The 23,001-nt window shown below is 33.2% G+C and overlaps 1 protein-coding gene across 2 annotated transcripts in view; it reads right to left on the minus strand.

Annotated features, from left to right (window-relative positions):
* Nucleotides 1-7,636: 7,636 nt before the first annotated feature.
* Nucleotides 7,637-23,001, minus strand: part of LOC140448581 (uncharacterized) — a 39,916-nt gene continuing 24,551 nt past the window's right edge. For both annotated transcript variants that reach the window (XM_072541674.1, XM_072541667.1), the window contains 7 exons: nt 21,995-22,835; nt 18,499-18,932; nt 16,333-16,569; nt 14,205-14,380; nt 12,452-12,662; nt 11,131-11,274; nt 7,637-11,023 (listed from right to left, as the gene is read on the minus strand). In XM_072541674.1, coding sequence (XP_072397775.1) covers nt 10,883-11,023; nt 11,131-11,274; nt 12,452-12,662; nt 14,205-14,380; nt 16,333-16,569; nt 18,499-18,932; nt 21,995-22,835 — 2,184 coding nt within the window. In that variant the 3' untranslated portion in view covers nt 7,637-10,882. The remainder of the gene's footprint in view (nt 11,024-11,130; nt 11,275-12,451; nt 12,663-14,204; nt 14,381-16,332; nt 16,570-18,498; nt 18,933-21,994; nt 22,836-23,001) is intronic.

The following is a 23,001-nucleotide window of genomic DNA, read 5'->3' on the forward strand; positions in this document are numbered from 1 at the left end:
ACGTATTTGTTGTTAAAATTCCCTTATGTTAATAAAGTAAGGTTAGATAGCAGGTGTCAGTTACTGGTACACGATCTGAGCGAGTATCCAGTAAGTGACACTAGTGTCAGCTATCGGATTTCAGATGTTCTTATACATACTTTGAATGAATATTTAAGTAGGAAGCACGTAAAAAACCCTGTAAATACAACCAAAATTTTATAATTTTATGTTTTACCAATAGCTGACACCCATGTCTGATATCGGTTACTAACATATGTCAGCTACTGGGTCCAAATAATATTTATTTAATAATTTAGATTTTCTTTGTATTTCAGTTGACAATGCCGAAGAAATATTCTAATGAGACATTACGTCAAGTCCTGGCAGATATTGACAACGGAATCCCTGTTGCCACAACAAGCAAAAATATGGGATCCCAAGAGCAACATTAATATATAAAAAAAGTGGTAAATACCATAGAGAATGCATAAAGAGACCTGCTACACATTTAACCCCTGATGAAGAAAATCTCTTGGTCAAATGGTTATTTTATATTTCTGATCGTGGTTTTCCAGCAACAAAGCTTCAGCTCATTGATTCTGTAGAATTAATTTTCAAACTTAACAAACGTGAAAATAATTTCAAAAATGGAAGACCGTTTATACACTCATGGACAAAAATATCGAATATTTTCAAATTTTTGTTTTTTCAAAATAAATTCTGGTCAATCAAGTAATTTATTGTAAAATAGAGTTTATTTTAACAATGTTTAATGAACAATTTTAAGTTTTTATGCGGAGAAAATTGTGTAAAAAATAAATGTTTAATATTAGATAAATAAGGTTATTTACTCTAAACTTAAATGATAATTTAAATTGCTTAAACAAGCCGTTATAAATGAAAGAAGTGCATGATCAGCAACGAGTATTCCCCCCTCTAGCTCTTATTACTGCTTACATCTTTCTCAGCATGCTTGCAAGTAAATTTTGGACATATCCTTGGGAAATTGCATTCCATTCATCTTGTACAGCAAGCCGAAGCTGCTCTATCGTATTTGGAACGACATTTTTTTGTCGTATGCTGCGTTTTGGGTGATCCCACATGTGCTCTATTGGATTTAAATCCAGGCTAAACGGTGGCCAATCCAATCATCGAATTTGGACCTCATCAAGATAATTACTCACTATGGCAGCGGCATGTGGTCGAGCATTATCGTGCATTAACGTGTATCTTTCATATCCAATGTAACCAACATATGACAAAACATGATCTTGCAAGATGTTTTAAACGTAAGAATCACCAGTCATCCATCCAATCACTTCCACAAGTGCGGTACGTACCTCCCAACTAATACCTTCCCAAAGAATTATGCCATCAACTCCAAAACTAACGGTCTAGGCGAGATTGCAGCTGGCGAATCGTTTTCCAACTCTTCTGTAGACGTAGTTTTGACCATTTGGCTTCCATAATAGGATTCTGGTCTCATCAGTAAAAAGAACATTTTTCCAGTTGTCGATATTCTACTAAATATGTGTTCTTGCAAATTCCAAACGACGAGCTTTATGATTTTGGAGAAGACGTGGAACTTTGGCTTGGCGTCTGGGCTTTAAGTTTGCTTCTTTTGATTTTTGTCTAACTGTTTGTAAACTCACATTAACTTGTCTAACATTTAATAGCTCATTTCTGAGGTGCATCGATGTCAATGAACGATTTCGTGTAGAATCAAGAACCAAAAAACGGTCATCAATTGCGGTTGTGCACCTTGGGCGTCCTTGGCCAGGCCTTCGTACAAAATTTCCTGTTTCGCGGTACCTTTTTAGAGTATTCGAAACTATAGATGCAGTTCTGCTGAGACCTCGTGCGATACCTTTTTGTGCATATCCTTTCTTGTACAAAATTACAATATGTGCTACTTGGACTTCATCGCAGTGTCAAATTGGTGGGATACTTGTTTTAAACTTAGTTAAATCAAAACAATATTTAATTAAACTTAATAAAGTAAACTAAAACTAGCCGAATTAGTATGATTTTTTCTTTACATGAAGAAGGATTTTTAAGATAAAATGTACGAATGACACTAACCACTGAATTAACGTCAAAATAAACATTAAAATAGTTCAAACCAGTTAAGTACATCAGCCTACTATATGAGTATTATTAGTAATCTAAAATTATTTTAAAATAATAGTGACTACAAAAAAAATTGAAAAATTCCAAAATATTCGATATTTTTGTCCATGAGTGTATAAATCGTACCTTAAGGAAAATAATTATTACATTTTTAATGATCCTGAACGAGTATTCAATTCTGATGAATCCTAAAGCTTTTTATATGAATCTTAAAGGAAGCCGAGTTCTTACACGCAAGGGAGATTCCACTGTCTACAGCTATCTACCAAATGACGGGAAAGAGTGCCTTACTGTTCTTATGACAGCAAACGCAGCAGGAAGCATTGCCCCAGGTATGTTGATGTTTGCTTATGAAAGGATTCCACCGGGTATATCTGCTTCTATGCCAAAATGTTTTGCAATTGGTAAAAGTGAAAGTAGATGAATGACCGCGGAAACTTTCTATAAGTATATAACAAACGTTTTTTATCCTTGGGATGTGGAAAATGAAATTGAGTTTTCAATTATATTTTACGTTGATGGACATTCTAGTCATTTGACTTTGCCTCTTAGTGATTTCTGTACTGAAAGAAAAATTATTCTTATTGCATTGCATCCTAATTCGACACATATTACGCAGCCGATGGATGTAGCAGTTTTTAGATCCCTAAAAAATTGCTGTAGAAATGAAGTAAACAATTGGAGAATACAAAACAATTGTTCAAAAATTAAGAAGGAGAATTTTGGACGTTCTAGCAAAAGCCATAGAGAATTCCATTACTCCGAAAATTATATTGAATGGTTTTCGTGTTGCCGGTGTGTGCCCATTCAACGCCGATGCAATCAACTACCAAAAATATTTCGTCAAATAATACAGAAATTCACAATTATCCATTCCCCGTAGAAGAAACTCCACAAGAAAAAATATTTCAACAAATATTAGAGACCTACATTCACCCTTGCATCTTAAAAGAATTTAATGCAGCAGACTCGGATACTGGAACGGAAATATACAACATTTAATTCTTTTTCAAGTTTGGCTGAAGATTAAAAATGAAAAACAACTTAACACATTTATCGTTCCCAAATTAAATGACCCTGAAATCTCAAAAACGGAAGAAGGCCGTTCAGATAACAAGGAGATCAGCATGGATAAATACAATAGAGATAAAGATCCACAACCACATCTTGATACGGATAATAATCCACCAGGTGGCGATGTTGCAGTTGTTGAATTCTATTTTAATGTTAACGATACAACTACTTTAGAAAACTTACAACAGGGTCTCCTTGAAAAATCACCTGAAAAATATATACCAATTGATGGAAAAATTCCTACTCCATTTAAGAAGGCATTTTTTTGGCCAGACAAACCATGTTCTAAAGAAACGAAAAGAGTCGGTGAAAAGTTGCCTTCTGTTGCAACTTTAACTCAGTGGAAACAATACCATTTAAAGAACAAAATGGAAAAATAATTCAAAGAACAGGAAAAGCAAGAGCAAAAACGAGCCGAAAAGAAGATTCTGGAAGAAAAAAAAACAAAGCGGAATTACAAGGAAAATTCAGATTCATATGAAAAGAAGATTCTGAAAAAAAAAACAAAACGAAATTTCAAGGAAAATTCAGATTCTGAAACATCTCTATCTGATGAGCAATTAAATTTGTAATCTGATAGTGGTGATGACATTCCAGCTATTCTTCCAACATTCAATAAATCTCATTTAAAAGAGACCATGTTATTGTTATTTATGAAAATCAACACTACCCGGGAAAAATAAAAGAAGTAGAAGAAAATAAGGCATTTGTTAGTATTATGGTAAACAGCAACTTCAATTCGTGGAAATGGCCAAATAAAGAGGATGCAATATGTTATGATCATACTGATATCATGGAGAAGATCAATGGGCCAGCAAGTTTAAATAATCGTGAAATGTACAGAATTCCAAAAATAATAAAGTTTTCATGTTTTAATTAGATATTTGAATAAATAAGTTAATTTTTTTTTTATTTAAATACCTTTTTTGATATATCAGGTATTGGGTATTTTTTTGGATTCTGCAAAATTTGTAATGCCAGGTATTGGGGACAAAACATGTATTTAAAAATATTTTTTTTTTTTTGGCAAGTTTTATTTAAATTTAATCTCCTTTCACATGTACAATTAGTAATAAACTTTTGCGTAAGAGAACAAAAAAATCTGAGTAAAATTAACGTTTTAATATCAGAAGATGTATCTTTCTGGCCTTAGAGTGTCAGGTACTGGTGTCTCTACCTTACTGCATTCAAACCATCCCCTCGAATTCTTAAGCCCTCCTGACACACTTAAAGAAGTAGTCAGTAACCAAGAAGATGTACCAGAAGTCCTTCCGGAAGAAGTAGAATCGACAATTGCAAAAATGAAAAGCGGTAAAGCAGCTGGCATAGATGGTATAACAGTGGAACTGCTTAAATACGCTGGCAAAAAAACCTGGAAAATCTTAGCAGGCATATTTACGAACTGCCTAAGATCAAAATGCATACCACACCACTGGAATACGGCAAACATAATTCTCATTCATAAGAAAGGAAGCAAAGAAAAAGGTGAAAAGCTAAGTGGTAAAAACATTGATTAAGCCTTGTTTCCCCGTCTTTTTTTGTAGTTATTGCTATTGTGCAGCAAGGGTAATAACTTAAAACATTTTTAACCAGCTGTGTTTTATAGAAAATTTAATTGTCGCTATTTTATTTTGACTGTTCCACAAGGAATTGTTTTAAAAGTATAAGCAATGAAAGTAGAAAAAATCGATGTTTTTAGTAATTTTTAAATGTTTTAAATTTTTATTAATGTTCCGACCTATTTGAGAGGGAGGATAATCAATTATTATTACTGAAGTTATCATCTAACTATTTCTGCAAAAATCCGACTGCCACCTCTCACATCCACCTCAATGAAGATCCGCCCTTGTCTACTGTATTTTTTCATCAACTGCCTTATTATGAAAATTGCATCTGTTGTATCGGATATTTCTGTTTCTTCACCTATCTGTCTATCAATTTCTCTGTTCCATAATTTTCATGGTGTGACTAAGTAGTTTTATGGCCCTATAGTTTGTACATTGTTGTAATATCTCCCTTGTTTTTGTAAACAGGTACTAACATACTATACTCCATTCCACGAATATACGACTGTTTTAAATTCTGTAGAGTTGATAGTTGACAGTTGTAATCCAGATTTTGAAGTATATAATTACTATCATTGAGTTTAGTATTGTAAACAAGTTGGTTTTTGAATTAAGTGATTTAAACGAAGTGTAACAATACTTAAGTGATTAAATAGTGTAATTTATTTAGTTGAATATTTAATTAGTATTAAAAAAACTTACTTATTCTCTTATTCTCCTAATCTCCTAAAACTATCATCAAACATCATCTCATTCGGATCATAAATTATAACAGGATTAACTGCTTCGATGCGACCTTCACGGATCGACCATTCTTCAATTTAGTCTTCAAATTTTTTTACACTTTTTCCCCAAATTTCAGGAGTGGCAATATCCAATGCTTGTTGCCATGTTTCCAAGACTGAATCGTCACTGTAACCCTTGTATCCAATATGTTTATCATAATATGTTTTGCATATATCCCAAATATATTCAATTGGATTGAATTGGCAATGATAGGGCGGTAGTCTTAACACACGATGTCCAAAACTATGTATAATTTCGTCTACTATATATATGTTTGGTTGTGCATGACTTCTAGCTAACGTTAGTAATTAAGGCTTAAAACAGTATTGAGGAAATGTAATATTTTTATTCGTTAACCATTCTTTTAATTTATCTACGGTCCAGGTATTTCTTGGTTGCTTACTTAAAATTTCCGAATGGTAAGCAGCGTTATCCAGTACTATAACGGATGGTTCATGTAAACTTGGCAACAGTTTTTCTTTTAACCATTTCACCAACATCTCTGTATTCATATTGTCATGATAATCGGCTGATTTTGATGAAAATACAAGATCTGCTCCCTCAATAAAACCATGTTTTCCACCTGCATGCACTATATCTCTTTCCCCCGTTATCGATGTGTTTTATGGATTTTATACTCTCGTCCTGCCAAATTCGTTTGATACTGCCTTTAGAAAAAATCCATGTTTCGTCTAAATAAACGAAGGAAGAACATTCTTTTTTAAATTTCTTATAATTTCTTAAAAATTATATTCTTTTGTGAACGACACTAGCTCTTTCACACAAAGCCTTTCTATTGTCTTTCTTTTTGAACTTAAAGCCAATCTGTCTTAAAACTCTCCAGATACTTGTTCTGGAAATTTCAAATATATGTCTGTCTTTTAATTTTTGCAGCACTAAATCTAAAGAAACATGTTCTTTCTTTTCACGCATTTTATATATTGACTCACGGATTTTAAATTTGCAACCTTCGGGAAGATCTATAGTCTTTGGTGGTCGGCGAGATTTATATGGCACGAAATTTTGTTCACTTTGTCCACTTTTTTTTGCTTTTTGCAAAACCGAGTTTAGTTTTGTTTCACTAATACAAAGGGCCCCCGTTAGTTTTTTCAGCAAGAAAGTACATTAAATATAAAGTTGTCTACATCTAAACCACGTCTCGGCATTTTTGGCTTCAATAAAAAAATCCAATACACTAAACTCTATCTTAACGGACACCTCTACACTTACGGTTTTTAAGTACCGAGTAACTACTCGGTACTTTAACCATCAATAGCCGGTATGTTATACCCATTACTTTCGAAACTTTAAAGAGTACATCCACTCAAAGCAAACAAATATTTTTTAAAACTAACAAAGTGAAATATTAGATTCTTTTTCTGGTTTCTGAACTATAGTTCTGCCAATTTCTTTTCATTTATATTAAAAATAGTATATTTCTTTTTATTACAGTTGTAGTACCTAATAAAGTAATAAAATATTGTAATATCAAAGAAACCCGTCACCCGAAACCCTTTTTATTGGAATAATGATTAGACCAATTTACTTTCATACTTCTACTTGCACATGAAAAGATTCGTTGTCGCAATAATCCAAAACAGTCGTATATTCGTGGAATAACCTTTACTTCTTCATTCGGCTGGCGTTTGTCAAACTTCCATAATTATATTAAATAAACCTGTTAACCAACTTCTTCCTTCTCTCTTAATGCTCTCCACACTTCCCCAGGAATATCACCTGGTGCAACTGCTTTTCCTTTCTTTATTTTTTGAAGCGCTTTAACCACTTCCACGATTGTTATATTGGTCACCATTACTGTTACTGTCTTCGTTAACTCGACTGGTTGTCTGCACACTAAAGAGACGCCAGGAACCTTACTATATGGACTGCCCTATAACCCAATGTATTGTTACCGGTCCCGACACTAGGAGGTACGTATCGTATTCGGGATAGGGGTTTATCTGCACCATTCCCGCCAATTGTACAGTTATTATAACAGAAATTTCAACAAAATTATGCCTCCATCTATATGGAAAGTTTCATGAAATGTTATTCCTGTGGTAGAACGAATTAAAATAAAAATAAATAATAAAACAGAGTTTTGTATGTACAGTCTATTTATTAATTCCAATAAAACAACAAATCAAGTATTTAACAAGCATATAAAGTGAATATAAACTACTGGACTATTTATAAAATTTAGAGAGAAATAAATACTCATTTTTACTGGTTCGAAACTGAATCATCATCGGAATCTACTAGAATTTACCGAAAAATAAAAATGTCTTTAGAAAGTACAAGTCACTTATTACTACGTGGGTGTCCCAACATAAAAAATATAGAAAACCAAGAATTTGCACATGAACACAGAATAAAAATTAGTTAAGAAAATAACGTGAGTTATTTTCTTAACTAATTCAACTATTCAACAGTCAAAAATACGATTTTCCATAACGTCACAAGGTTTGCAATGTGCTTAAATACTAGAAAATTACTTGCTTTAATAATATGAAAACAATATATAAATAATTATTTTCTAACTTTAATGAAAAATAATGACGTTTGGTACAAAAACTAAATCAATTTGCGATGTTGCCAATTTTACAAAAATCCGTAAATCGCCGAAATTACAAATGCACAAATTCTTGGGAGTATAAATCTCATTGCAAAACATTCTGCTAAAGAATTATCGATCTATTAGAACACATAGAATATATGTACAGATTTAACCGTATACAATGTGTATTAAAAAGTTTAATTTTAAACTTTCTTTCAGTCTTTTTTTTTTAAGAAACCCAATGAAATATAACAAAGGCAATTAAGATTTTAGTGCATAACATAATACGCATGTTAGATGGAATAGTTATGTTGGCCACTTTTTAGCAAATAGCAATATCTGGGCATTTTTCTCGTTCTGTAACAAAGTTGTTGAGTTTTAGAATCAAAATTCAACCCAATTCTTTCTAATTTTACAAAAAAAAAGTGTCAATGTCTTGTCCAGTTCCCTGAGCCAGTTTGTGACAATAAGGATCGAATCTTGACCTGTAAGCTCATTGCCATGAGCATTACAATGCATTCATAACCGTTTTACGTAACAATATAAATATGCTCTCAAGTTTTCTGGTTCTAAATTTATTAAACCATTGATACTTTTTCAGATATTTATATATAAACTGGTTTGTAATTGTAACGTATATTTTCTTAAGAATTATTTGTTCAATTTCAGTTAAATATTTAAAAATTAACCAAACATACCTTAATTAATCAAAAATACTTTTTTAGCACTTCATAGTAGGTTTATGTTAAAATAGTCACAAGTTCTGACAGTTAGTGAGTAATGACACATTTTTATGATACGCATGTGACGTGTTTATGTTGTTTTTTAGAATTATTGTTTTTGGTTAAGTAAGTGAATTAAGGCTTTATTTGCTTCTTGTTGAAGATGAAGTTATTCCCGAGACTCACATGAATATTTATACTTTTAGTGAAACAAACATCAATACCTCAAAAGATATCGCCAACATGTGTGGTATGAGTTTTGTAGCTGTAAAAAGATTATGAAGCAAAAAAACATTGAGACGATTGAGATGAACAGAAACGGGTAATATGGAAGGAAAAGAAAGGCAATAGTAAGAGAAGCGTTTTTATAGCAGGAAAGTAAAGCAAACCATAACTAGCTAAGAACTATAGCAAGAATTAGCACCCGTTGGAGTTCATTTTACGAAAACGATTTATAGAAGGTGAAAGAAAAACCTAAGACCACAAATTAATTAAAAACTGATGCAATGATGAAGAAACGATTCGACTGGACATAAAAATATCTGGGGTGGACCATTGAAATTATCGAGAAGTGTAGTTCTCATATGAGTATCTTTTTTAGTACAAGGACAGCGATCTCGTTTTATTAAGGTAAGTGATAACGAAAAACTTAGCTGATATTGATCAAGTAATTAAACATCCATTGATGAGGAAATTCTATTGTAATCTAATGTACTCCGAAATATAGTGGTAGAACACAGATTGAAAAATGAACTAGAAAAGTTGATGGTAAAGGAAAACAGTTTTTCAACAAGATCCGACTCGTTTTCAACCAGATCACGTGTGCAAATCATAATGAAATATTTCAAGAACAAAAAGATATGGCTTGAGTTTCCAAGATACGTTAACGAAGGAGTTAAATTCAAAAAAGAAACCAGCCGCAAGTTGAAGAATGTGGAAAATAAGTCCTGAATAGCAAAACACCCAAAACCACATCTGAACTCTCATGTACACAGGTGTATACACTATGGTACGCAGCTTGGTACTCCTGGCAACATATGTACACACTGTTTTTTTTTATGCCCATCTATGCCTAAATAGCAAAATTAGAACTTATAGCCAACCATAGTTTCTATGTGCTATTAATAGATGTCACATTGAGAACTTTTTCCAAAATAAACCATATTCCAACTTCATGACTCGTGAGGATTTAATATACCGTGCGGTATTATAAGTAATTTCTTTTAAGTCCTCTACACTTGCGGATTTATCTCTTCATACTCTAGTCATTTTAAAAAGGATTCTTACAACGCGGACTGCTTTTGGTTTTTGTTGCTGAAGATTGTACTACGAGTGTTAGACCAAATATAGCCATAAGAATCAAATCAGAGACCAACTTACGGTTATGAAAGTAACCTGTGTTACATAAAACTCAAAATTAACCAAAATGATCATCTATAGCAGAAAATTATACTAATAGAAAGTACGATATAAAGAGATTTATAGATTATTGCAATGCCTCGTGTATGGCATCGTTTAAAAACATCATCGTGAACACTATCATAATACTAACTCATACTTTCTTAATTCACGTTAGTATGTCTTGTAAAGTTATTTGTTCAACTTTCAGTACCGTATATAGAAATCATTTAAAAGTATTACAACAAATATATAATCTTAAATATAATTCTCTATAACTTTTATTGTGACTATTCACACAATATAAATCGTTCATTACTTTCTTATACACATTGTATATATCTAGAATGTTTCGTTTTGTCCACAATATGAACAAATACGGCAAAAATTGCACCAATCTTTGGGAACTCCTCGTCTGCGCTAAACGAACAGTCTGTGAAATTTTTAAATTTCTTTATGTTAACCTAACAAAACGAACATCCTACAAAATCGTCTAGAAAGATAAAATCCTAAATATAGGATGTAATAAAGTCTTACCTAACTAATTTATGAAAATATAAAAAATATTTTTTAGAAACGTGAAAAGTTCTTTTGGAAAACCATTTTCACATTCAATAAAATCATTTGTACCACAATATCCAAATATTCTGATATAAACGGGGCTCTAATTATTTTTTGAGTTTGGAGAAGTTTTCCTGGCATTCCGGACTCGTCCAGTGATCGATCAGGATCTCGACTTCGTCGTTGATAGCTGCTTCTATTTGATCCCTTGTGTTGACTCGAAGCCTTCTCTTAGTCGCCTCCAGACTCTAAAACGTCAATGTCGTTTATTGATTAAGTTAAACACCAAAAAAGACCATTTAGTCCCACCATTGAAGGTTTTCGACTATTGATCTAAACAAATACATTTATTTACCTGTCTCGATCCGTTTGCGGCTGATGTCAAAAAATTATTTAACGTGTCCTTGTATTTTTCAGGCCAGCACAACTTTGAGATCAGTCCACGTCTGAACGCTTCATCCGCTTTCAAAACCTGTTCGGCATATAACAATTCAGCAGCCTAAAAATAAAGTACAATATAGTAAAATACGTAAGTAAATAAGTCAAAAAGTAATATCACTACTTAGTAGCGTTTTTATTAAAGCCTCTGACGTTTGTAAATACTAAAACTAATACAGCATCAGTGTTGAAATAAGCGAAAAGAGCTGAACTAAACCCCCTTTTTATGATCCGATTCTTATGAGTAACTGCCTCGAATGGGTCAAGAACATCGAGTTAGAATCTATGGAAAGGGCATCACGTGACTAAAAACGACTTCACTTCGGCCATATTGTTATGATCGTTGTGTCAGATCTTGTATGATTGTTTACGTTTGTTGTTTTTAGAATGTTTTTTAGTTTTAATACTTTTATAGTAACTGTAATATTATATTGTGATAGTGCATAATAGTTTTTTGTTTTCAACGTAGTTGCAGTAGCACTAGCAATGTTGATAAAAAATCTTTAGGAATAACGTTTTATAGATTAGTATACAAATACGTAAACAAAGTAATGGCCCGTACTTCAGAGAATAAATTACTAGTATTCATAAAAAATCTTATAAGTAACGTAGATCCGTTTCTCGATTAATTTTTCAGTCATTATTGAATATTTTGAAAAGTTGACAAAATAGCAATTAAAACATCCACTTCCAATAAAATAGAAATAATGAATATACCGAATATAAAGATACTAATAAACAATTTCTAAGCTTTTTATAATATTTTGAATTCATTATTATATTTTTTATTTAAAATATAAATTTATTATTAATGCTTAGTCATGCATATAATTATAGGTTTTATCTCAAATCAACCAAAAGCCGAAAGTTTTATGATCAGAGATACTTTCGACTCCAGCTTAGTGGTTTATAATAGTAAATGTTTCCCTTTGTCGATGGACAATTGATAATATAAGTATGGTGATAAAAAGCAATAATAACTTTTGATCAGCATGACCAAGGCTTCCTTTCATTTCAGCCAATAACTGAAACCACTTTTACATAAGAATATAATTCTGTCTGTGTGAGATTATATTTAAAGTACGTAATTTTTCTCCAGAAACGAACTGCGTATTATAAACTCAGCTGCATTCCTTTTTTAAGTACTCACTAAGAATGTCTATATTAAACTAGTCTAGAATTTGTATAAAGCGATTCCTAAATAACATTACCCTCCTTTTTAAACTGTTATTACTTACCAATCCGTTACTGTTTAGATTTGGATACATCAACAAAAATGTTGCTTCCCCTAGACATCCGAGACTTGCATAGGGCGTCCTGAAGGTAGCTGTATCGCTTGCTATAACTGTGTCAAACAGAGACAACATCGTGACTCCCAACCCTGTACATTCTCCTTGAATACCGGCCACCAGAACTTTGGGGAAGTTCAAGAGACATAGTAAAAATTGCCTGCAATACAAAAATAAATTCTAACATTAAAAAAATTGTTGTTATGAGAATTATATTGTTTATTGTTCGTAATCTGACTATTAATTCGTTAATAACTCGTTTCATTCGAGAGGAAATTTCTTTTCATGTTGAAAAATACTGAATTACTGACAAATGAAATTAATAACCTAAAAATAATGTTTATAACCTAACTCAAAATGGATTTGCGTAAAAGAATTTAGCAGCAGTACAGACTTAAAAATAACTAAATTTAATCAACAAATTTGTTGAATTCTTTTGACAATATATTATTACCTTTATTTTGTCGCGTCTTTCAATATATGACGAGCAATGATAATCACAGTACACATAATGATATATGGTCGGTGAGAGATCGACAGGCTGTCCCTTTGGTTTGGGAAGCGTCTGTGTTAGAGAGAGAAAGTATTTAGAAAAAAGAAACGTAAACTTTCTAAACGAATCGCACTTTGGGCAGAACTATGGCATAGCATATGGGGCTGTCCAAGTATTACATAAGCATTATCAGTTGCGAAGGTATTTCCTTCAGTAATTATTTACTTTTTACCCATATTACCACCTACAAATTATAATTATATTTGAATTATTTTGCAGGAAATGTGTTATTTGAAGTAGGAGTTCAATGGAAATTGATGGCTATAATGTTACTGCAAAATATGTTAAGCCGGGCGAACAAGATCTTCCTGATTTCTCAGACATTAAATGTTATTCTGAACATGTGCGTGAAAGCCAATACTTGCTTCAACTCAATACTTTATTCCCATTTGTAGGTTTGCTTTAGTGATGAAACATTTTAAATTATGGATGATAAGGCCCAACTGTCCGAAGACGTCCACGGGAAAAATATGAGAAGGGATGTGTAATAAAAACAGTGAAACATCCCACTTTAATAATGATCTGGTCTGTAATGAGTGGCAATAGTAGTACAAAGTAAAAGTACAAAGGAATTGGACGTGTATATGTGGTAGAAGTAACAGTAGATGCAACAGGACCAGTATAAAAGAGTCTTGCAGACAAGACTGGTTCCACAAATGAACGAGTGGTTTGATGATGGTCGCAAGGTCTTTAGGCAGGATGTTGCACTTTGTAATACGGCGAAAAGCATTAGAAGTTTTTTGATAGAGCAATTAATTCCTCTATTACCATGGCCCGGTAATTCACCAGACGAAAATATTTAAAAGAAATAACAGAAAGATGCTTAAATAGCATGCTTAGAAGAGTGGCTGTACTTTTTAAAGTCACGGGTATCTTAGCAAAATATTAGTATGTACTGCAGTAAAATTATGTGATCATTTCAATTTTTTGTTAACATATTATTTATAATTATAATTAACTATGAAACAAAGAAAGCCAAAATTTGCTAGAAGTGAGTTTAATAATATGAACAGGGACAGGAGTTATTACTTTAGCACAAGTAATAGTATGCACTCAATGATTCTGAGTACTTATGACAGATCATGGTTCATTATGTCTACTGTATCTTGCAGTTTAATATATGTTATATTTGGTGTTAAAGTTACTTACCTAACATTTTGAGCCAGCACTGTCGCCCTTTCGACCCTATCGTTTTTGTTTTCCTTAACAAGGGAAGCGTAATCCAGTCCTAGACAAAACGCTTTACTGGTAGACGTGATGGACACAACATTGCAGTCTTTATCTTTTTCAAGTCTCTTCAAAGCTGTGGTAAGCTCGTCTAGAACCTGGAATGAACAATATTGGTTATGTCTCTACAACTCTCCCCAGTACATTAAATATTCGTTTTTTGTTTATCCTTGAATATATGTGTTAGGATGATTTAGACGAAGAAGGAAAAGTATTGTGCCATAATAAAAAATATGAGAAAAATTGTGTTCTGATTTATACGAAAAACAGCCCAAAAGGAAATTGAAAAATACATTATTAATTAGACATAATGGTTGGTAAGATAGTTTAAGAAGTTAATCCTCATTAACTGCTATAGTATTGCACCTCAACAAAAATATAGAGGGAAGAATTTCTTCTTCTTAAAGGCAATACGGATTTGTTTTAATTGACGTCTACGACGTGTATGAATTTCTAAACGTGAAAATACGCAGTACGCTCAGTTCATTACAATAAGTCGTCGCCTTTAGTTCTACTCACCACAATAGTTTCTCACTTTTCACAACAAATAGGTCACCATTATCCATTCACAGTTTGTAGAAGGTTAAAGATCCTTCCCCTTCATTCTTTTTAATTGGTAAAGTGCCTATTTAATCTTCGGTATATTTTTAAAGTCACATCAACGTTTTTTAGGTCGCTCAATACGTCGTCCTATTGATGATTTGCCTCGAGATACTCTCATTATTCGGTTTTGCACCATTCTATCAGTCAATTTTTAGAATTAATTGGCAGGGTTTTGTTATTTTATTTCTCAGGCAGCTTTGCTACACTGAAGGCTTTATAGTCAGCACAGATTGGAACTGCAAACAGTCCCTTGAGCAATTGGCAGGGCACAATAAGGTAACTTTACTGTGGGTGACAAGGCATAAAGGAATTATTCGCAGTAAGATTACTGCAGAGCCCTTCGAGCTGCAGAAGGATGACTTGTATCACAGGTGTTCTCACTGGACACTGCTCATTGAGATATAATCTCTATAAAATGGGCAGGGCGAAAATGCAGAGGAAACAGCTGAATATTTGTCAACTATTCGCCAACGCCATAAGTACCTGTAACAGGTCTTTGTGGAACTTAACCATGTACCAAAACTCCTACCTCCTAAACAGATAACACGCTTATTTCGAAGCCAGATATCTTGGACAAAACATAGATGTAGGGTGCATACAAAAGAAAGAAGTGGAAAACTGTCTCTCATTTCAGAAGAACTATTGCAGCAATCACCGAAAAAAATAGTCTGCGATGGTGAATCTTTTGACAAACCCAAACAAAAAAAGTTTCACATATTTTGTGAAGTCTCCTGAATGAAATCGCATTAAAAATACTTCTCTTTACGAGGTTCTGTGTTTATAGTGTTTGATTGAAATTGTTCGAAAAATTCTCGAACATTTTCAAACTTAACGTGAATGTGGTCTTGACTCAATTATGATTGTAAAGAAACGTGAGTATATCAGAATAGCTCTAAGAGAAGCGTATCTTACAGCTAGATATAATGACCAAAGAGATCATGATAATGCTGCTGTACATAGTGAAATCGTAAAGGAGATGGAAAACAAAATAAAACACGAAGGGAATGACATGTGTTGTGTTACTTATTCATGATCACCACCAAGCTCCCTCAGGAATGCTTGTCGGTTGGATGAAACATTCTGACTACCTTAACCTAGTTTCTGGAGTAGTCACCTTCGAACTATATTTTTTTAACTAAATGAAGTAGTTCTTGCATGGACAGTATGAAGCGTGTGTGCTATCTATAGAAAACCTGTTCCAGAAACTTCAAACGTGAAATGAATAGATATTGTGAAATGATATGTGAAGAAATAATATATTTTGGCTCATAATTGGTAGATATCATTAAATACCACTTTTCAACTTTTAACAAATGTTGTAACTCTACTGTCTGGACCTCGCTGGTACTTCTGACACTACATATTTCTGAAATTTGCAAATTTATTTTAATCAGGAATTTAATATAATTAACATAAAAATACTTTATAATACATTCAAATCACCTACCTGAATGGTAAACAGACACTCATCATCAATATAATGCAAATCTATGGAAATATGCTTCCCAGACTTCTTCATAGTAAATGATTTGTATTGTACTCCTTTGACAGCTTTGGCGATTATCTCTTTCGAAGGCTTGACATTCCTAGTGTCTTTATTCGGGGTGGAGTTGTTGTTATCGTTACTGGCGCTTTTCTTTTGCTTCTTCGATTTGGAAGAGTCTGTCTTTTTGTTCGATTTAGTCTGAAAATACATTGTGTGAGTACAAAGTTAGTCCAGACAAAGTAAATCACTTAAACAAAGAATTTATTTAATGAGATATAGATCTTTTTTAGAACCTCTGGTTTATATTACTCCTAAAAGAAGGTTTATGGATGACTAATTAGTAAATGCTACCTTTGAAGTGGTGGACAAATTCACATACTTTGGCTCCCTGATCACCAAGGAGAACGTCATGACGGAAGAAATCAAGCGAAGAATAATCCTAGCAAACAAATGCTATTTTGGACTGAGTAGACATATGAGAAGCAGAAACTTATGCCAAAAAACAAAAATAACCATATACAAAACCCTTATACAACCAGTGTTGACATATGGGTTGGAGACATGGACCATTTCCAAGGCAGATGAAAATCTCCTGCTTATATTTGAACGAAGGATCCTGAGAAGAATATTTGGTGGCATCTGTGAAAATGGTGTTTGGAGAAGGAGGTACAACTACGAGATATATCACAGATATAAACATATATTTGGTGGTAAAGATGTAGTATCCTTTATAAAAATAGGAAGACTAATATGGGCAGGACATCTGGCAAGATCACAGCAGAACAACCCTCCTATAAGAATCCTTATGTCACAACCTGTGGGAAGTAGAAGTAGGGGTAGACCAAAACTCAGATGGTGGGATGGTGTAGATAAGGATGGTAGACAATATAGGCAAGGTTTGCTGCGCAAATAGGCGCAGCAAACTGGCAACAGTTGGCAATGGATAGAACTGACTGGCGTAATAGACTTGGGAAGGTGGAGGCTTTTTTATAGGCCTGTAGCACCAATGATGATGATGAATTAGTAAATGCATCTGAAATAGATACCAAATAAATTTGCTGGTTAAAATTATTTCAAGATTTGCCGCATTTGAATGAAAACTAATCCTAGATTAACAACAATATTTTTTAAAACCATCTAACAATACCTTTTCGAAAATTTTAAATAGTATCCAAGCCTTACACCTAACGGTAGAAAGGCTTAGGACTAAGTAAGTAAGTAAGTAAATAGTATCCAAATAAACATCCCTCTCTAACCTATAATCCACTTTATTAATACATACTATGCAATAAAATTTGTAACGCTACAACGTTTGTACAATATACGATGATCATAGTGAAATAGGCATCAACAGGTTAGATAAAAAAATTGAAATACTTTGATGAATGACATTTTTCCACCTTGTATAAACAATAATATACTAATAGTAAAATATAAATACTTGTGTTAAAGGTTAATACCTCAATTAGTAGATCAAATTGGGCATATTCTCCATTTTTCTAACGAGTGGTTCCCAAGAAAGTAAATAAAAAATCACGTAGGTCACTAATTTAACAGCTTACAATGAGATGTAGATATAATCATAGATGAAAATCACAAGGTTTAAGTGATATAGGAATGGATGAAGTGAAGCTGATGCCAATTTTACGGCTCTGGTTGTCATATTTCGCATTCTATGTCATCAAGAATTATATAAAATAAAAGAAAAGACAGTTAAGATTTGATTTCACGTATAGTGCCTCTGTACATTTTTCATTCTAGCAGGAATCATCAGAGCGACTAGTACAGAAGCCCTATATAAAAGCCTTATATAAAAGAAGCCCATATAAAATAACTTTCATTGTGGGTTTTGACAACCCTAAGGAGGGGAGTGCGAAAGAATTGGATATGAAATTAGTGTCACTGTAATTTGGTTATTCTTAGAATCTTCTAGATAGAACGTCCTGAACAAATATGAAAACTTCAAAACCAGAAACCTCAAGACAAGTATAACTGTTTAAGATAAAAATTGAAAGAGAAATAAACAACAAAATTTTAAAACACCGGTGGCAATTTTTTTATTAAAGGATTTAAATACTTTTACACCAATTTTAATAATGTGCATGAAAACAAATATTGTAGACTTACCTTAGATTGCTGAGAGTCATTTTCAGAGTCGCTTGACAGAGAACTGCTCGACCTTCTCCGAATCAACATCGAATTTTGTGAAGAAAAAAATGTGGGCGATCTTGGTGGCGTGTGGACAGAACTTCTCGTCGAATCTTTTGACATCTTACGCTCCGTAATGGGTATAGGTTCTTGAATGGGTGGTGGTTTAACAACGGGCGAGGACGTATTTGATCCTGATCCTTCTTTCTTTCTCAATGTTTTCTGGGATTCGCCACCGGTATTTTGGACGAGATCGTTTTTAAGAACATTAGCTTTTTTTATGATGTCCTTCGCGGCGCGTTCCACAGAATAGATGGTTTTCTTTTTTTTCGTTGGCGTTTCGTCGCTTTTTAGATCGTAGAGCATCTTGACTGCCCCTTCGTCCATAAGCAGTCTGTCCACTTCGCTTAAACCTATACAGAAAATACAAAATATTTATCAGTGATATCATCTGAAATTTTTTGATAGAAAAATAGAAAATACAATCAACACTACGTGGTTGACAAGTTATAGGCGCAAAGATCTAAAAATAAAATTAAACGTTGCCGTTTGAGTACAATATATCCAATTAAGTATAGTCTTTCTCTAATTCATTTCATTGCTGGGCCGGAACACACGTTTAATAAACCAAAAAACAAATTAGAACTGTACAAATACAAATTAAAAACCAATTACACCAGATCTGTGCAACTTGCTTGGTCAGATCGTTTAAGACAAAAAGATCTTTATAAGTACACACAGAGTTCATATCTGATATCTGATCTGAATAGATGATCAGAAGTATGTACCTCTCCACAATCAATCAATTTGAGATCAAGTTCAACATAGCCCCACTTCACTTTGTTACTTCTCTTTATAAAAATGTTTACTTAAAAAATTACCTTTACAAAAGGTATAGTAATAAAAAATCCTATCAGGCTACATCACAGAACGTTTTTGAAATAACCATTCCATCATCAGTGCTATCTGGAGTTAGATGTTGGGAGTTATAAAAGGAATTGATCACATGTCATGTCAGCGTAGGACTCCATTGGGGTTGCTAGTGCATAGACGAAGTGTCTGTGAGGACTTGTTGATAGCAACTCAAGTCAAAGATAATCATCAACTCAAGATATCAACACTTTGTGTTGATTTTACAAGTACTCACAGACACTTCGTCTAAGGAGTAGCAACAGCAGTGAAGTCCTACATTACCATGTGATCAATTCCCTTTATAATTTCATAATATCATAGTTTTTAAATATCAAAGATGTAATTCAAAGTTAATCAAACTACATTTAAAAAGTTTTTGCCCACATATTTAGTGGCTTCAAACATGTGCATCCAGATAGCACTGATGATGGAATAGTTATTCCGAAAACGTTCTATGATGTAGTCCGATAGGGTTTTTTATTAATAAATCTTTTATACAGGAAATTTTGTAAATACAATGTTTTGTGATTCATGGTATACAGCCAACTACAGGAATTTAGTTTCCTAGTGGATTCCTCTTTATTTTTCAATTCATGTGTTTAAATGCGAGTGTCCTGTCTAACAGAACACCCAGATATCACTAACTACAGTTCTGCAGTCATTCCACTTTATATTTAATTATCTCCCAGCCTCTCTTTTACGTAGGTGAAATACAAAAGTCATTTTTATCTGGGTTTGCCTTAAAGGGATTAGCATCATTCTACCTGGAAATCTGTTAGGAGGCCTCTAGGTTCTCTTCCACCCCACTAAATATTTTTGGTTGACTGCATATAGCAAGTTCATCTGCTTAAATATATCTTTTGATAGTTAGAACATTTGGCTGGTCATTGGCGTAGATATTATATAGTAGAGGGGTTACAGTTTTTTATGTGTTTTTGTGGAGTCCAGTGTACAGTCTTTTTTGTGAATTTTCCAGGAAATATTTTAACATAGAACCAGCTTAAGGAAAATTTCTGTATTTTTCTACCAAATGAGATCTCTCCTAGTAGTAATACTTTTAAAAACTTGACCATAGCTCTCAACATGGTTTTTTAAGCCAAAAGCGCTCAGCTAGTACAGAGCCGCAGTACACTAATTATTCAATTGTTCTATCATTTGGTCTATCTTTTATTTTATTTTTTTATTTTAGTTTATTATCACGACATAGTTTTTTTATGTAGATTAATATATCTTTCAAAGAAAATGTATGAATCACCATTAATATTTGACAGTAAACAAATTTTATTCATTTCCTGTTTGACTTTATGAAAGAGAACCACAGTTAAAAAGAGAACAACAACTCAACACTAAAGCATTTGTCAAAATAGTTCATATAAATTTTCTAAAATTGAATCAACAAGGGATTGCATAATATGATATTTTGATAGAAGCTGTGAACATTGGATCTGGTGGAATTTACTTCCTTGGTCCTGGGAATGGACAGAAAACATTACTAATTTTATTGCTATTGGCAAAGATCAGATAGCAGATTAACTGCTGCGGACGAATTAAACGCATGCCTAACATCGTCCAATTTTTGGCGACATGTAAAGACGCTCCAATTGACAGATAACATGTGAGTATTTTTGCAACAACATCAAAGTGCAATAATTGGGTTTTCGAAGCAGTTGTTAGATATTTGAAATGGTAAAGTCGCTGTTGACACCTTGACCTGATCCATTTCATTACCCAGAGATTTCTGTTACTTAACAGACTCGAAAGAGGAGCCTATTGACTTCACTGAGTCAGCTACTAACTTTATATAACTAGTATATCTTAGTTCACACAGCAATGGTGATCAAAATAGTTGTGTTGGTGGGATCTCATATACAGAGCTGTGTAATTCCTAATTAAAAAGTAAATCATACAATTTTCACATACAATTTTCGTGTAATTTATAATTGCATTTAAGTAGTTTTTTTAAGTAATTACAATAAATTATATGTAAGACTTATATTTTGTAATCATATTATTTAGATGACCTACAATTACTTTAATCTATGATTACTTCTTCCTATTACAGTTATAATTATCAACGAGCCAATGTTTAGTAATGATACATTGTTTTTCGGATTCATAGGAGATGGTCTAGAATTATTTTCACCTCAATTTTTGTGTGCAATTGCAACAAAAATTATGAAATAGGATGCTATAACGGTCCTAGCTGGATTTCGCTAACCGAGTGTTCTTCCCCAATATAAAGATTGTTTTCCGAATTCATAGCACATGGTCTGGAATTATTTATTGGCGTCTAAAATCGTTAGAGACGTTTATAAGGTGATGCGACAACGATCATAACTGTTTTACGCTCAGTATTCTTCCCAAATATATGCGCTGTATATGCCCCTGAATTCATGTTCGTGAGTAGGAATCCATATGAACATTTTATGTGAATATAAGCAGTATAAAAACAGAAAGAATTTAGTTTTACAATTGAAATTATAATTTACAAAGCGAAAATGAAATAAAACAAAAAAGATCCAATCCAAAGATTTCAAATATTTTTACTAAATAATAAACATACCTCTCTTTGATTTCAGCGGTGTCTTTGGTTTGACAACACTTTTCTTGACGATATTCTTCTCGGTAGTATTCTTCTCGGTAGTATTCTTCTCGGTAGTATTCTTCTCAGTCGATTTGGGGGTAGTTTTCTGATCCGATTTAGTTTTGTCAACAGTGGGAGTTCCTGTTTGCTTTTTGTCACTCTTCTCAGCCTTGGCACCATAAACTTTGGAAGTGTCAACTATTTTAACCGACGGTTTGGAAGTCTGTTCATCATCCGGATCCCAAATGACCTTCTTTTTGATGACTCTAGAACTTTTAGTCACATAAACATCTGAAGGGAGTGCGAGAGGATCACCTTTTTCGTAAATTTGGTTGGCGTCTGGGTCTTCAAAAGCAGATCGCTTTGGGGATGGCGTTTCGAATTCGTGAATATCAGAGGGCTTCCTTTTCCTAGAATAAGTCTTCAGTACCATGTTAACTTTAACCTGAGGTTCGATCTCCACAGGATTCTTTTCTGTCGGAACAGGTTCAATATCCACAAGTTTCTTTTCTTTTGAAACGTGTAAGTCAATTGTAGGCGACGACTTTTTGATAGACTGTGTTTTGGATTTTGATTGCTGCTCCTCTTTATGTTGATTTTCTGCCTGTTTTGGTTGTTGCGCAGATTTCGAGGTTGGTTTTGATGGGCTAGATGGTTTGGGTTTGACTTGTTCGTCTCTATTTTCTTTCTTTATCAATGCAGGTGCAGATCTTGAGAATCGTGGCTTAACTACCTTTTCTGTAGGCTCCTGATGGGGCAGTTCCTGTAGTTGTTGAAGAGCTATTTCCCGTTCCAAAAGTTTTAAGTTGCTGTCGTCAACCTGGAATTAAAAAGATCGATTAAATCGATATGTGATTAGAACTAATAGTTTACAAAAATTAAAAAAACTGTTTGTTGGCCCAAATGTGGTCTGGAGACTTGTATTCTCTGCAGCAGATTATTCTCATTGTGGTTCAACAGTCCTCATGTTCATAAAGAAGACTGTG

The sequence above is a fragment of the Diabrotica undecimpunctata genome, chromosome 1 (assembly GCF_040954645.1).
Source record: "Diabrotica undecimpunctata isolate CICGRU chromosome 1, icDiaUnde3, whole genome shotgun sequence".
NCBI classification, from domain to species: domain Eukaryota; kingdom Metazoa; phylum Arthropoda; class Insecta; order Coleoptera; family Chrysomelidae; genus Diabrotica; species Diabrotica undecimpunctata.